The 15277-nt window shown below is 39.8% G+C and overlaps 1 protein-coding gene across 1 annotated transcript in view; it reads left to right on the top strand.

Moving 5' to 3' along the window:
* Nucleotides 1–15277, top strand: part of LOC133532878 (uncharacterized) — a 77823-nt gene that overhangs the window by 51720 nt on the left and 10826 nt on the right. The window contains exons 20-33 of the mRNA XM_061871738.1: nt 2819–3331; nt 8986–9092; nt 9134–9232; nt 9274–9372; nt 9414–9512; nt 9554–9652; nt 9694–9792; nt 9834–9932; nt 9974–10072; nt 10114–10212; nt 10254–10330; nt 10362–10632; nt 12338–12422; nt 13534–13619. Of these exons, the coding sequence (XP_061727722.1) occupies nt 2819–3331; nt 8986–9092; nt 9134–9232; nt 9274–9372; nt 9414–9512; nt 9554–9652; nt 9694–9792; nt 9834–9932; nt 9974–10072; nt 10114–10212; nt 10254–10330; nt 10362–10632; nt 12338–12422; nt 13534–13619 (1931 nt within the window). The remainder of the gene's footprint in view (nt 1–2818; nt 3332–8985; nt 9093–9133; nt 9233–9273; nt 9373–9413; nt 9513–9553; nt 9653–9693; nt 9793–9833; nt 9933–9973; nt 10073–10113; nt 10213–10253; nt 10331–10361; nt 10633–12337; nt 12423–13533; nt 13620–15277) is intronic.

Raw genomic sequence — 15277 nt, 5'->3', positions numbered from 1 at the left:
TGGCGCCACTTTTTGATATTTAACCCATTTCAGTGAAAGAATAAGGATCAAAGTCTAATGGCGTTCTATAAGTTTTAATAACGTGTCGAAAGATGGTTGTAAATTTACTGTGGCTACAAAGCTTCCTTTGACAATCCACCTCCATTTCAAATTATCTTTGCCCATATATATTTAATATTACATACCTACCTTTAGAAATAATAATATACATGTTTCGTTAATTTTGAAATTATTACAACTAATTAAAAAATAATAGGAAAATTATATTTACCTTAGAAGTTCTCAAATTATTATTGTTTTGTTTTCATGGTTAATATTATCAGACCGAATTTCAACAATAATTATTTTTTATTACTTGCCAGTCGAATATATGTTGCGCGCGTGAATCTACCCGTGTTTTTTCTCTGTAAATACGGTTAGAAAAATAATGTTTCAGTAAAGGTATTAAATATCGACACGGACAAAGTGCCAAAAATATGTTTAAATATTATACGAATATATTATACGACATTATTACACAAATTGACTAAGTCCCACAGTAAGCTCAATAAGGCTTGTGTTGAGGGTACTTAGACAACGATATATATAATATATAAATATTTATAAATACTTAAATACATAGAAAACACCCATGACTCGGGAACAAATATCCATGCTCAACACACGAATAAATGCCCTTACCAGGATTTGAACCCGGGACCATCAGCTTCGTAGGCAGGGTCACTACCCACTACCGGTCAAACCGGTCGTCAAAATAAAAATATGTATAGAACTGAATAGAATAATTTTTATTCGTAAACACAAACAAGACACATTACATTACATAATATAACAAAAACAAAGGAAGTATAAAGTGCCACGAAATGGCCTCATCTCAGCATGTTGCTGGTGGCTTCCAGCGCTGATCTTCCGATGAGACCATCAAGTGAGGAAAACATGACGACATATACACGACCTAATTGCCCATCCATTAAAGTAGTGTGTACATATTTATGGCACTTTGTTCGTGTCAATATTTAATACTTTGACTGTACTTGCTCGCGGCCATTTGTTGCGGAATCACTTGTGCTAGAGCATTTCTTGGTTTAATTTACAGAAGTCTTTTTTTCATACTACGTCGGTGGCAAACAAGCATACGGCCCGCCTGATGGTGAGCAGTATCCGTAGCCTATGTACGCCTGCAACTACAGAGGAGTTACATGCGCGTTGCCGACCCTAACCCCCTCCCACCCTCGTTGAGCTCTGGCAACCTTACTCACCGGCAGGAACACAACACTATGAGTAGGGTCTAGTCAATCTTTGAGATAGTTCTGTCTGGTAATATTAAAGTCGCCTGTATAATATTACATTAAGTATCTGTCTTATATAGAATGTTAATTTAGTCACTTGGGGTGTTTACTATACAGGGTGATCAATCCAAAACGGTCAGTATGGAGAAGTCAGAAACTGGGAGATAGTCATCTGTTCTTAGGAAACATGGCTTCGATTTTAAATTTAATAATAATGACATTCAATCTTTTTTTATCTTATACCTTTAAACGAGCAATTCTTGTATATATATAGCTCGGAAACGGCTCTAACGATTTCGCTGAAATTTGGTATATGGGGGTTTTTGGGGGTATACAATCGATCTAGATTAGTCTTATGTTTGGGAAAACGCGTGTTTTCGAGTTTTCATGCGTTTTTCTTTCGACGCAGAATATGGTCGCTAATTTCGTGTTGCCGGCCACTGTCCGTCTGGTCCAGCGGGTTAAGACGCGGACGGCTAGAAACGAGTGTTACGGGTTCGAATCTCGCCCGGTGGTTAACTTTTGTTATTTTTTTTTATTTGTTCAAGTTTATATATAATTTTTTAATTTTAATTGTTTTAGACAAGTTTAATTTAGTAAAAAAATGTAGTTAAGATTATGACCTATACACCACCATATTACAATAAATAGTTATAACCGAGCAAAGCTCGGTCGCCCAGGTACTATTTACTTATACTTTCAGGATCAATTATGCAAACAAATACTATTTACACGCGATTACATAAAGAAAGAGGTTCGATTTCCGGTTATGTATGAGAGATTAAAAAAATATTGAATGTCATTATTATTAAATTTAAAACCCTAGCCATGTTTCCTAAGAACAGATGACTATCTCCCATAGTTTCTGACTTCTCCATACTGACCGTTATGGATCGATCACCCTGTATATGTCATACTCAGCAACTTTGACTATGGGACCAACCCCGAAAACGCGAAAAATAAGTTGATTCTTCTAAACAAAATATCATCAACAGCCAGCCAAAATGTATGTGAGAATCATTTTTTTTTCGCAATTTGACGACCGGTCTGGCCTAGTGGATAGTGACCCTGCCTACGAAGCTGATGGTCCCGGGTTCAAATCCTGGTAAGGGCATGTATTCGTGTGATGAGCATGGATATTTGTTCCTGAGTCATGGGTGTTTTCTATGTATTTAAGTATTTATAAATATTTATATATTATATATATCGTTGTCTGAGTACCCTCAACACAAGCCTTATTGAGCTTACTGTGGGACTTAGTCAATTTGTGTAATAATGTCCTATAATATTTATTTATTTATTTATTTATTTAATTTCCGGATTGGTCCCATAGTAAAAGTTCCTCAGTATGATCTATATATTCACCCCGTAAATTATTGCAGATAATTAAATTAACACTCTATAGTAGAAATAAGTAGACGTAGTAGGTGTACTAATAGAACTTGGTATTTACAATAATATTTCATGGACGACTTATTTCTGCATGGCTACATATTTATTTAAAATTAATTTGCTAAACCCACTTCTAGTAATAAGTCCAGAGTTAGTAATGGAAGTGGAGGCGCGCATGAAAAGGAACTACCTCCCGCCGTCCATCGGGTACCAATACCAATACCCAAGCGGTTACCAGAGCCCACCCTCGCAGAGCCCAACGCTGGGCTCCATCACCGCCGGCACGCCCAACCCCATACCAAATATAGAACCGGTTACAAAAACCGGTTCCATCATATCTGGCACGCCCATCACTACTCAAGCCGCATCGCCGTACACAGGCGTAATCTCAAACTACACAAACCAAGGCTCTATAATGACTGGAACGCCTATAAATACCGGTTTCGAAAATTACAATTACAATAATTTCATACCGGGATCTATAACCAGCGGGACGCCAGTGGCGTATCAGAATCAAACAACAAATACCGGTTTCCAAGTACCGGTTTCGCCCGCTCAGTACACTCAGACGCATAATAACAGGCAGAGGAAGTACTCGGGCCCGCAGCGTGTCAAGTTACAATTGTTAGCGACTGTACAGGAGAATATGGGTAATTATTTTTATTTTGTTTTGGGAAAGGTGGCGGTATTAAAAGCCATAGAAGTTTAGTTAAAATATAGAGAAATAAATAAGCATGGAGTGCTCACTTCATACATCAGTTTAACAAAACGGTTATTAATTTTTCATCACACTGGCTCGAAAAAGATTTTAGTTCATGCAGGTGTACTGAAGCACAAACACCTGTATTGTTTCCGCGGGAGTTCGGGATTGTGAAAAAAAAAGCTATAACTCCCTAGGGAGTTACAACGTTTTTCTTTTTTTTGTTTATTTCTGTCACTAATTCATACAAACCAAGAAGCGTAAATGAGTTCTACTTTTAAAGTACTGACGTTTATAATTTAATATTTTTGTTTGTTTAAAAATATTTTAATTGATTAATTTAACAGCCGTTTAAAATATTTTGACATATTTTAAATAGTGGCTGAATGCTGAACAGGTCTGTGCCTTCGATGCCTAACCTGTTAACAAATGACAATATGGCGGACGAATAATAAATAATAATAATAATAAATATAATAAATATTATAGGACATTATTACACAAATTGACTAAGTCCCACAGTAAGCTCAATAAGGCTTGTGTTGAGGGTACTTAGACAACGATATACATATATAATATATAAATATTTATAAATACTTAAATACATAGAAAATACCCATTACTCAGGAACAAATATCCATGCTCATCACACGAATAAATGCCCTTACCAGGATTTGAACCCGGAACCATCAGCTTCGTAGGCAGGGTCACTACCCACTAGGCCAAACCGGTCGTCAAACGAATGTTTGATATGTCACCGTATTTAAGAATAATTTCGCTTAAAATTAATTTTTTTCTTCGCAAGTGTGATGAAAAACATTACGTGTATCTTCGGGGGTATGAATATTGCAAACTCCGGTCTTTAATTCCCTCGTTTTCAAAATTTAACTACCCCCTCGCACACAATGTACTATCGTAGTCGACATCTAGCGTCAAATAACGGAATTATCAGTACTGCTACTTGACAATAGATGTCGCGACGAACGAAAAGTCTAATGCTCAACAATTTTCAGCTAATATTATAACCGGATTAACCGGAACTCTATTTTCAACTTCTGCTTGTAATATTAGTTGTAAATTGTTGAGCCATACACTTTTCGTCAGTCGCAACACTCGTGACATCTAGTGTCAAGTAGCAGTACTGATAAATCCGCTACTCGACGCTAGATGTCGACTATGAAAATAATAAGCGTTTTGGTAAGAAAACTGATGTATTGAGTGAGCACTCTATGCTTACTTATTTTTCTATGGTTAAACGCGTCTTAAATTGTGCCTAACGTATTGGTTAATCAATTTTCCTACAATTTGAAGATATAGGTACTTCAGAGGCCGTTATCGATTTTAGTCGCAAAAATGTCAAATTGATAGATTTAGTCGATGTAATTGTACACCTTTTGTTAACTATTAGAAATAACAAGTACTGGTTTCTATTAGCACGTCTTGTTGTCTTTCATTTTAATAAATCATTTTTTTGAAAACAGACTCACTTAATTAGTAATGATTTTTTTTCTGATGGACGTTTAGGTAAACGCGCGTAAAGCAGTGATTATGTTTAGTAAATTTCGTTAAGTTTGAACTGCTAAAAATGGTAATTTTTTATTACACATATCCTGTACTTCAACTTTAATACACTACATTTTTTGTTATTATAAATTTGGAGTAGTGTAGAATAAATAAAATAAATAAATAAATAAATATTATAGGACATTATTACACAAATTGACTAAGTCCCACAGTAAGCTCAATAAGGCTTGTGTTGAGGGTACTTAGACAACGATATATATAATATATAAATATTTATAAATACTTAAATACATAGAAAACACCCATGACTCAGGAACAAATATCCATGCTCATCACACGAATACATGCAGTAATACGTAGAAGAAAGACAAAATCAATTTTCTTCAGAAATTACTTCAAAAAAAGTGATAATTTCTCTGAAAATCGACTAAGTTCAACGTAGTTTTGATACTTAAACAATCTACAACATTTCCTGAAACTGTTCTTAACTTCTTATACATCATTTTGTATAATTTACTACCATAATTTTTTGATGAGTTTTTAAAAACTATCCCTTCTCGTCATATTGCCGGGAACGCACGCTTGCGACCTCATTAATAAAAGGCAAGATGAGAAAACGTGCTAATAGAAACCAATACTTGTTATTTAGATATTCCGTAACAAAAGTTGTACAATTTCAACGATTAAATCTATCAATTTTAAATTTTTGCTCTAAAATCGTTGCCGGGCTCTTAAAATTAAAGAATAAGATATGTATCGATTATTTAATGATTTTCAGAGTTGTTAAATTTGATATCAATTCGACATACATACGTATCTGAACGTAAAGCAATTACTTAAACCCGTAAATTTTTAGGCCCTACTGAGTTACTTTTACTAAGGAACCAATCCGGACATCGCGAATTTTTTTTTGTCTTTTTCATACATTTTGATGGTCTGATGTAATAAAAAAAAAAAAAAAAAAACATTTATTCTGGTAAAAAAAACCCTGATTTTACAATTTTATTTTCTTCTGCCAAACTGTAAGACAGTTTGTTGGCAGAGGGAACTCCCTTAAATACAGATGGGTTAGCTTATTGCCTAGTTAGTTATTGAAATTTCCTATGGGAGACTGATTTTTTTTTTCCGGTTCAAGGGTTGGTCCCATAGTAAAGTTGCTCAGAATTACCTAAACGTTAACGGGTTTGAGTAATTGCTTTACGTTCAGTACTCCTAGTGTAAATTTATTCGATGGCGTGACGCGATGTGCGCGTTTGCGTTTTCATTTTGTATGGGATTTTGAGTTTCCAAAACGTTAGGCTTGGCGCGCTGTTTCTAAATGAGACTTGAGGCAAACGCGTACGTCACGTCACGAACTCGAATAAATTTACACTAGGGGCACAGATACATACTGTATAGTAATTCTTTTTTTTTTAAGTAACTTTACAGGAAACAAATACGTAAACAAGAATTAAGATTTTTACCTTTTTTTTAGATTTCGGAATTCGACCAAGTTTTTAAGATGCATTAAGTTTTTTTTGAAATTTTCAGGTTGAGAAAAGAAAATATTTATAATAGTATGTAGCACAGTTTTGGCACAGTAGCTAGATGTGTGTGTGTTTAATGTGTTTTTGCATTAGTGTGTGTTGTGTGCACGTTTGTAGGAGATCACAAACATTTTAATTTTTTGCTTATTACATGGCGATTTTTTTTCAATTGGTTTTAGATTCTCTTTTTATCCGAAAATATTTTCGACCAAACCAAAAACTGGTAAATAGGGAAAGACATAGATGGCGTTTATTCAATGAGGAATACATTTAAATTTAACTACTTTTCATTTAAGTGTCCAGTAGCGATATCTTAATCTGTAAAGGAAATTTTATCGGTTTTCAATTGAATGTCGGGAGGCTGCACGTCTTCTCTATTTACTTGTCTTTAGCGAAACAGTGCTATTATCTATACTCTGTATCTTTAGGTATTTCAATAAAAGTAAACAAAATCTACCCTCAAATGGCTCCTTAAGCCAGTTGAGGGTAGATGAAAACATTACATGATCAAATAACGTAGGTTAAAGTCAGGTCGTTCAGTGACAGACCCAAGCGGTTTTGTATTTGGTTGGTTAACCAATAGATGTTATAACTACCCGAAAATGTACAAATTGTTTGTTTACTTTTATTTAAATACCTAAAGATACAGAGTATAGTTTAAGAGAGAATTTTGCCTACAAAACCAGTATCTCTGGTTGTTTTAGGATAAAAGAATAGATCGTGTCATTCACGAAGGCGTTTGCTTTGACTCGTCTGATCATGTTATTAATGGTTAGAATTGACAGATCTGCGCGTCATCGTGGATGGCACGAACTAGGGTAAACCGTCTATTACTGGCCACCCTCCAATTACTGGCCACATTATACTAAAATTGATTCTGTTTAATAATCACACAATCTAAGTTAATCATCAGAACGATAGTTATTTAGTTTACTTGAATTGTGTAAATAAATAGAATAGCCATTTTATTATAAGGTGGCCAGTAATTGGAGGGTGGCCAGTAATAGAGAAATCAATATTTTCGGATAAATTGTAAAATAGTTATTAGATTACATATTTTGATTTTTAATACGCAGTTTTGAAATATTGCCTGGTTATTTGTGGTGTTACAACGAACTACCTACTAATGTTTAAATGGTAACATCCTTATAGAAAATTAACCATTAATTAACTGTCTTATAAATGAGGTTATTTTATAACCAATGAGCGGAATTCTTCGTAGCAAAAATCAAACTGTCAGAGGGATTGACCTAACTGTTTTATCGACTTATCGATGTTACGGAATAATATCGTATTAGGTATCCATAATCAACTTAAAAGATTATTCTGTAACATTTGACCTCTTTGATAAGCAACTTGCATCTCCGTATTAAAGTAAATCATGTCAGCGTCACATATGTCATTTATGTCACTTGAGTTTTCATGAGTGATTTCCGTGCCGTGTTACTAAAATGGTTAATCCTAAAAGAAAACAATAACAAAATGGATACAGAAAGGTTCTTATTTCAGTTTCAAAAAAGATTCTTCCACAATATATTGCTCTAAATGTTACGTTCATTTACATCATAAAAGTATTTTCTGTTTTATTCTTTACTATTATACCAAAATACAGTGGCGGTCAGCTAATTAGGGACACCTGTGTTTCGTGTCGTGTGTATGTTCGTTAAGTGACAAATATTTATCGATAAGTCGATAAAACAGTTAGGTCAATCCCTCTGACAGTTTGATGTTTGCTATGAAGAATTCCGCTCATTGTTTATAACCATGAATCATTTCACTATTAGTAAATATAAATAAATATATGGGGACAATCATACACAGATCGACCTAGCCCCAAACTAAGCAGAGCTTGTACTATGGGTACTAAGCGACGATATTCATATGTATATAGATAAATACATATTTATATACATAGAAAACACTCATGTCAGGAACAAATATCTGTGTTCATCACATAAATAAATGCCCGTACCGGGATTTGAACCCGGTACCATCGGCTTCATAGGCAGGGTCACTACCCAATAGTCCAGACCGATCGTCAAATCTATTTATCTATTTAAACCAGACGGGTCTGGCCTAGTGGGTAGTGACCCTGCCTATGAAGCCGATGGTCCCGGGTTCGAATCCCGGTAATGGCATTTATTTGTGTGATCAGCACAGGTATTTGTTCCCGAGTCATGGATGTTTTCTATGTATTTAAGTATTTGTATATTATGTATATCGTTGTCTGACCCACAACATGAGCTTACCGTGGGACTTGGTCAATTTTTGTAAGAATGTCCATATAATATTTCATTTATTAGCTGGCTAGCGCATATAAAAGTGATATAATTTTCAAATCGGTTTTTTTCTATAGAAATTTGACTTCCAATTTGAGTTAGCTTTGGTACTATAAATAATAATAATAATTCAGCCTAAATACGTCCCACTATTCGAGAGGGCTTAGGCTATAATCCCCACGCTGGCCCAATGCGGGCTGGGGACTTCACAGACACTGAATTTCTTCGCGGATGTACTATATGTAACATATTGGACAGTGTATGTGTGTGTGTAGCGCGCGAGCACGCGGAGCGCTACTCGCCCGTGCGGCGCGCCGAGTGCTCGCCGCCGCGCGCCGCGCACGACCTCGCCTCCGCGCGGCTCGAGTACCAGCAGCTGCAGGTAACATAGTGGACAGTGTATGTGTGTGTGTAGCGCGCGAGCACGCGGAGCGCTACTCGCCCGTGCGGCGCGCCGAGTGCTCGCCGCCGCGCGCCGCGCACGACCTCGCCTCCGCGCGGCTCGAGTACCAGCAGCTGCAGGTAACATAGTGGACAGTGTATGTGTGTGTGTAGCGCGCGAGCACGCGGAGCGCTACTCGCCCGTGCGGCGCGCCGAGTGCTCGCCGCCGCGCGCCGCGCACGACCTCGCCTCCGCGCGGCTCGAGTACCAGCAGCTGCAGGTAACATAGTGGACAGTGTATGTGTGTGTGTAGCGCGCGAGCACGCGGAGCGCTACTCGCCCGTGCGGCGCGCCGAGTGCTCGCCGCCGCGCGCCGCGCACGACCTCGCCTCCGCGCGGCTCGAGTACCAGCAGCTGCAGGTAACATAGTGGACAGTGTATGTGTGTGTGTAGCGCGCGAGCACGCGGAGCGCTACTCGCCCGTGCGGCGCGCCGAGTGCTCGCCGCCGCGCGCCGCGCACGACCTCGCCTCCGCGCGGCTCGAGTACCAGCAGCTGCAGGTAACATAGTGGACAGTGTATGTGTGTGTGTAGCGAGCGAGCACGCGGAGCGCTACTCGCCCGTGCGGCGCGCCGAGTGCTCGCCGCCGCGCGCCGCGCACGACCTCGCCTCCGCGCGGCTCGAGTACCAGCAGCTGCAGGTAACATAGTGGACAGTGTATGTGTGTGTGTAGCGCGCGAGCACGCGGAGCGCTACTCGCCCGTGCGGCGCGCCGAGTGCTCGCCGCCGCGCGCCGCGCACGACCTCGCCTCCGCGCGGCTCGAGTACCAGCAGCTGCAGGTAACATAGTGGACAGTGTATGTGTGTGTGTAGCGCGCGAGCACGCGGAGCGCTACTCGCCCGTGCGGCGCGCCGAGTGCTCGCCGCCGCGCGCCGCGCACGACCTCGCCTCCGCGCGGCTCGAGTACCAGCAGCTGCAGGTAACATAGTGGACAGTGTATGTGTGTGTGTAGCGCGCGAGCACGCGGAGCGCTACTCGCCCGTGCGGCGCGCCGAGTGCTCGCCGCCGCGCGCCGCGCACGACCTCGCCTCCGCGCGGCTCGAGTACCAGCAGCTGCAGGTAACATAGTGGACAGTGTATGTGTGTGTGTAGCGCGCGAGCACGCGGAGCGCTACTCGCCCGTGCGGCGCGCCGAGTGCTCGCCGCCGCGCGCCGCGCACGACCTCGCCTCCGCGCGGCTCGAGTACCAGCAGCTGCAGGTAACATAGTGGACAGTGTATGTGTGTGTGTAGCGCGCGAGCACGCGGAGCGCTACTCGCCCGTGCGGCGCGCCGAGTGCTCGCCGCCGCGCGCCGCGCACGACCTCGCCTCCGCGCGGCTCGAGTACCAGCAGCTGCAGGTAACATAGTGGACAGTGTATGTGTGTGTGTAGCGCGCGAGCACGCGGAGCGCTACTCGCCCGTGCGGCGCGCCGAGTGCTCGCCGCCGCGCGCCGCGCACGACCTCGCCTCCGCGCGGCTCGAGTACCAGCAGCTGCAGGTAACATAGTGGACAGTGTATGTGTGTGTGGCGCGCGAGCACGCGGAGCGCTACTCGCCCGTGCGGCGTTAATTTAATTATCGTTATCTTTTCGCGGAATAGCAAAATAATATTTTGTGTTTTAATATTTTGGGTTTAATGAGCACTCTATGCTCACTTATTTCTGTATGAGTAGACGGTATAAACATAATTTATTTCAAAACACGTATATCATGGTTACTTTCATATAAGACACAGACTTAAAAATAGTGATTGTTTACATGTGCCTGAACTAGGATTCCCTGTTTCAGGCGAGATATGACACACACATTGTAAGTAAGTAAGTAAGTAAATATTCTTTATTGCACCAACAATTATAAATTTTACATACATGTAAAACTACAAATGAAAATAAAATAAAATAAATAAATTAATTAAATTTTATTATTTTAAATTGTTCATGTAAATTAATTTTAACTTACAAAGTACATAATACAATTTAGCAACTTAATACTACAAGGTGCCCGTGAGCATTGCGAGAGATTTTAATGGTGCATTCCTGATGGCAACAGAAGCAAAAAATGTTATATGACTTTTTGTGAAATTCTACAAAAAAAAATTTTTTTTTTCCTTTTTTGAACACTCCTGTACATAAAACGTAATTTTTATTGATTAACACATAACCTAAAATTAACTAAAAAGCTAAAAGTAGTATAATACATTAATCGAATAATTATCCTATTATAAACCCAGACATATTGCTTAATAGTACATTACGATACAAGTGCGAAAAAATAAATTATTCGCACATGTATCGTACAACGTTTTACAGTACATATGGCCCTTTAAATGTTCGACACAGTAACGTAATATGCTAATTTTCGCACTAGTGCTATAAAGTAGCACCATAATTATGTACTGTAAAATTATTTTACAACTACTAGTAGATTCTGTGTCTTCGTACGTCATATTTTGAAGGGCTTTTCGGAGCGTTTCCTTGCGCTATCATAAATGAGTGAGCTGGCCACAAATGGCTCAGGACAGAGAAAAATGGAAATCTTTAGAGGAGGCCTCCACCTTCACAGCGCTTCGTGCAACAACCAAAAAAGAAAACAGATAATATACACCGTTTTTTTTGATTTGCGTTAATTTCGAGGGTGCATTCCTGAGCTTAAATTAAGTAACTTTCTCTAAGACACCGATATTCTAATGAACTCCATTTCGGAGATAATCAATCATTAATTTTTATCTTATAAGGCTCTTACGAGCGTGTACACTTGCCTTGGGGCCTGTTTACTTATTGATTAGTGTTTAGTGCGAGTTCATACATTTGCTACTAAACGTAAGTACTATCTCGGACGATCGACGTTCGAAATGACATTGATATGTCACAGTTTTCAATTGTTTCGTTGAGTTAAATGTAATGCCCGTGTTACAGCAACGCTATATGCAATATTTTGTTTTTTTTTTATAAAAATAAAAATAGTAAAAAAAAACGAAAAAAAAAATATTTTTTTTTTAAATTAACTATGTCATTTAGTTTCCTTAAACGTACTTACCGATACCCCGAAGTTAACGAAATTCAATAAAAACACGGTGTATAATTCATTTTACTTTATAAATCAATTTAAGTTTCTTCCCACCTTAAAAATTATTTACTTTTATTCTTTACATGAAATAAAAGGGTTTTTATTTAATTTATTATTGAAGTGTGCCCTGCTTGCAGCGCGGGCTGGAGCGGCGCGGCGCGGGCGCGGGCGCGTCGCCGCCGCTCGACGTGCGCCTGCACACGCCCGCCGCCTCCATGCCCAGTGAGTGCCCTTAGATTATACTTATTTACGATACAACTGCGAAAAATAGGAAATTCGTAACGAGTGGCGATAAATTAAAACACGACCGAAGTGACTGTTTTTAATCGATACGAGTTGCGAATTACCTATACCCACGTGTATCGTACATTGTTTTACAGTACATATGAACCTTTAAATTTTCGACATAGTTACATTATGTGCTATTTTACGCACTAGTGCAGAAAAGTAGCACCATATGTACTGTAATAGTACATTACTATAGAGGCCGGGAAACGTAGGGTTGCAGGCCAAGTATATTAATATACGATACGATACGGATAGAGATACGCGGCCGGCAACCCCGTTTCTCGCCGAGAAATGTATAGTGCTTTTCTCAAACTTGCAATTAAAATAAAAAATTGTAGTCAATTTGTTTTGTGGCGACCTACTCGGCTCGCCACTCTACCAGCGGTGTACAACCTTACGCGCGTAAGTCCGCGCGCCTGCGCGATGCGCCACCGCCGTTGCCTAGCAACGAATATGCACAACAAATTACCGTACCAAGCTAACTGAAGCTAGTTGATGGTTGAATGCCAAGACGTGTCACAATTTGACGTTAAAAAACAAAAGAAGGTTGTTTTACAGGCCTAGGTGTGTAAGGCTGTATGAAATTCCTTTTCATATCATCTTCACTCATCGCACCTGATATGTAGTATTTCCGGACCTAATTTGAAGTAAGTCATGTCATCATTTAATATTAATAGCAAGTTTTAGAAAAATACTATTACAGTAAACATGGTGCTACTTTCCCGCACGTGTGCGGGATTGAGCACTTTCCGTTCGTATGTCGGAACTTTAAACAGCCATATGTACTGTAAAACATTGCACGATACACGTCCGAATAAGTAATTCGCAACTCGTGTCGATTTAAAAACACTCTTCGGTCGTGTTTTAATTTATCACCACTCGTTGCGAATTTCCTATTTTCTGCACTTGTATAATAATAATAATACATTACAGTACATATGGCCCTTTAAATGCTCGACACAGTAACGTAATATGCTCATTTTCGCACTAGTGCTATAAAGTAGCACCATATGTACTGTAAATAACTATTACGTACTTATTTCAGACTCGCCGATCCACGGCGCCTCCCCGCCGGCGCTGGAGCCGCCCGCGCTGCCCGAGCCCGAGCTGCCGCACATACTGCTCACTCAGGTACGTCTCACACAAATGACTGACCTCTTACATACATAATTGGCTATTCTCTTCTTCTTCCTCGCGTTGTCCCGGCATTTTGCCACGGCTCATGGGAGCCTGGGGTCCGCTTGACAACTAATCCCGAGATTTGGCGTAGGCACTAGTTTTTACGAAAGCGAATGCCATCTGACCTTCCAACCCAGAAGGGTAAACTAGGCCTTGTTGGGATTAGTCCGGTTTCCTCACGATGTTTTCCTTCACCGAAAAGCGACTGGTAAATATCAAATGATATTTCGTACGTAAGTTCCGAAAAACGCATTGGTACGAGCCAGGGTTTGAACCCGCGACCTTCGGATTGCAAGTCGCACGCTCTTACCGCTAGGCCACCAGCGCTTGTTTTAATTGGCTATTCTATTTTTTTCAAATCTATACATATACAATCTGTACACCGTTATTTTATTTCCGTTAATTTCAAGGGTGCATTCTTGAGCTTAGATTAAGTAACTTTCTCTAAGACACTGGTATTCTAATTAACTCCATTTCGGAGAAAATCAATAATTTATTCTTATCTTATAAGGCCCTCACGAGCGTATACACTTGCCTTAGGGCCTGTTTACATATTAATTAGTGTTTAGTACGAGTGTGTACATTTGCTACTAAACGTAAGTACTATCTCGGACGATTGATGTTCGAATCATAGTTTTCAATTGTTTGGTTGAATTAAATGTAATAACATTTAATTACTTAAAAAAAAAACTATGGCATTTTAAACGTACTTACCCATACTCCGGAGTTAATGGAATTCTATAAAAACACGGTGTCTGAATTTGTTTTATATAAAATTCGGCCATATCTAGGCAAAAACTAGCGATGTCAACTAGTTGAATAACTTGTCAGAATTGAATTATGTGGATGTATAGTCTGTATCTTTAGGTATTTAAAAAAAGGTAAACAAAATCTACCCTCAAATGGCTCCTTAAGGCAGTTGAGGGTAGATGAAAACATTACATGATCAAATAAAGTAGGTTGAAAGTCAGGTCGTTCAGTGACAGATCCAGGCGGTTTTGTATGTGGTTGGTTAACCAATAAATATTAAAACTACCCGAAAATGTACAAATTGTTTGTTTACCTTTTTTTAAATACCTAAAGATTTTTTTTTTATACTACGTCGGTGGCAAACAAGCATACGGCCTGCCTGATGGTAAGCAGTCTCCGTAGCCTATGTACACCTGCAACTCCAGAGGAGTTACATGCGCGTTGCCGACCCTAACCCCACCCCCCTCGTTGAGGTCTGGCAACCTTACTCACCGGCAGGAACACTCACCGGTAGAGGAGGCAAGCGAGCAGACGGATCACCTGATGGTAAGCGATTACCGCCGCCCATGGACACCTGCAACACCAGAGGGGTTGTAAGTGCGTTGCCGGCCTTTAAGATGGGAGTACGCTCTTTTCTTGAAGGTTTAAAGGTCGTATCGGTCCGGAAATACCGCAGGCGACAGTTCATTCCACAGTTATAATATTAGCTGAAAATCGTTGAGCATTAGACTTTATTTGCCGCGACATCTATTGTCGAGTAGCAGTACTGAGAGTTCCGCTAGTCGCTACTTGACGCTACGAAAATAATAGTATTTTTGGTAACAGAACCGTTGTATGAAGTGAGCACTTTTGGTCTACTT

The sequence above is a fragment of the Cydia pomonella genome, chromosome 28, assembly GCF_033807575.1.
Source record: "Cydia pomonella isolate Wapato2018A chromosome 28, ilCydPomo1, whole genome shotgun sequence".
Lineage (NCBI taxonomy): Eukaryota > Metazoa > Arthropoda > Insecta > Lepidoptera > Tortricidae > Cydia > Cydia pomonella.
The sequence above is the reverse complement of the archived record's forward strand: the minus strand, read 5'-3'. Positions and strand labels throughout refer to the sequence as shown.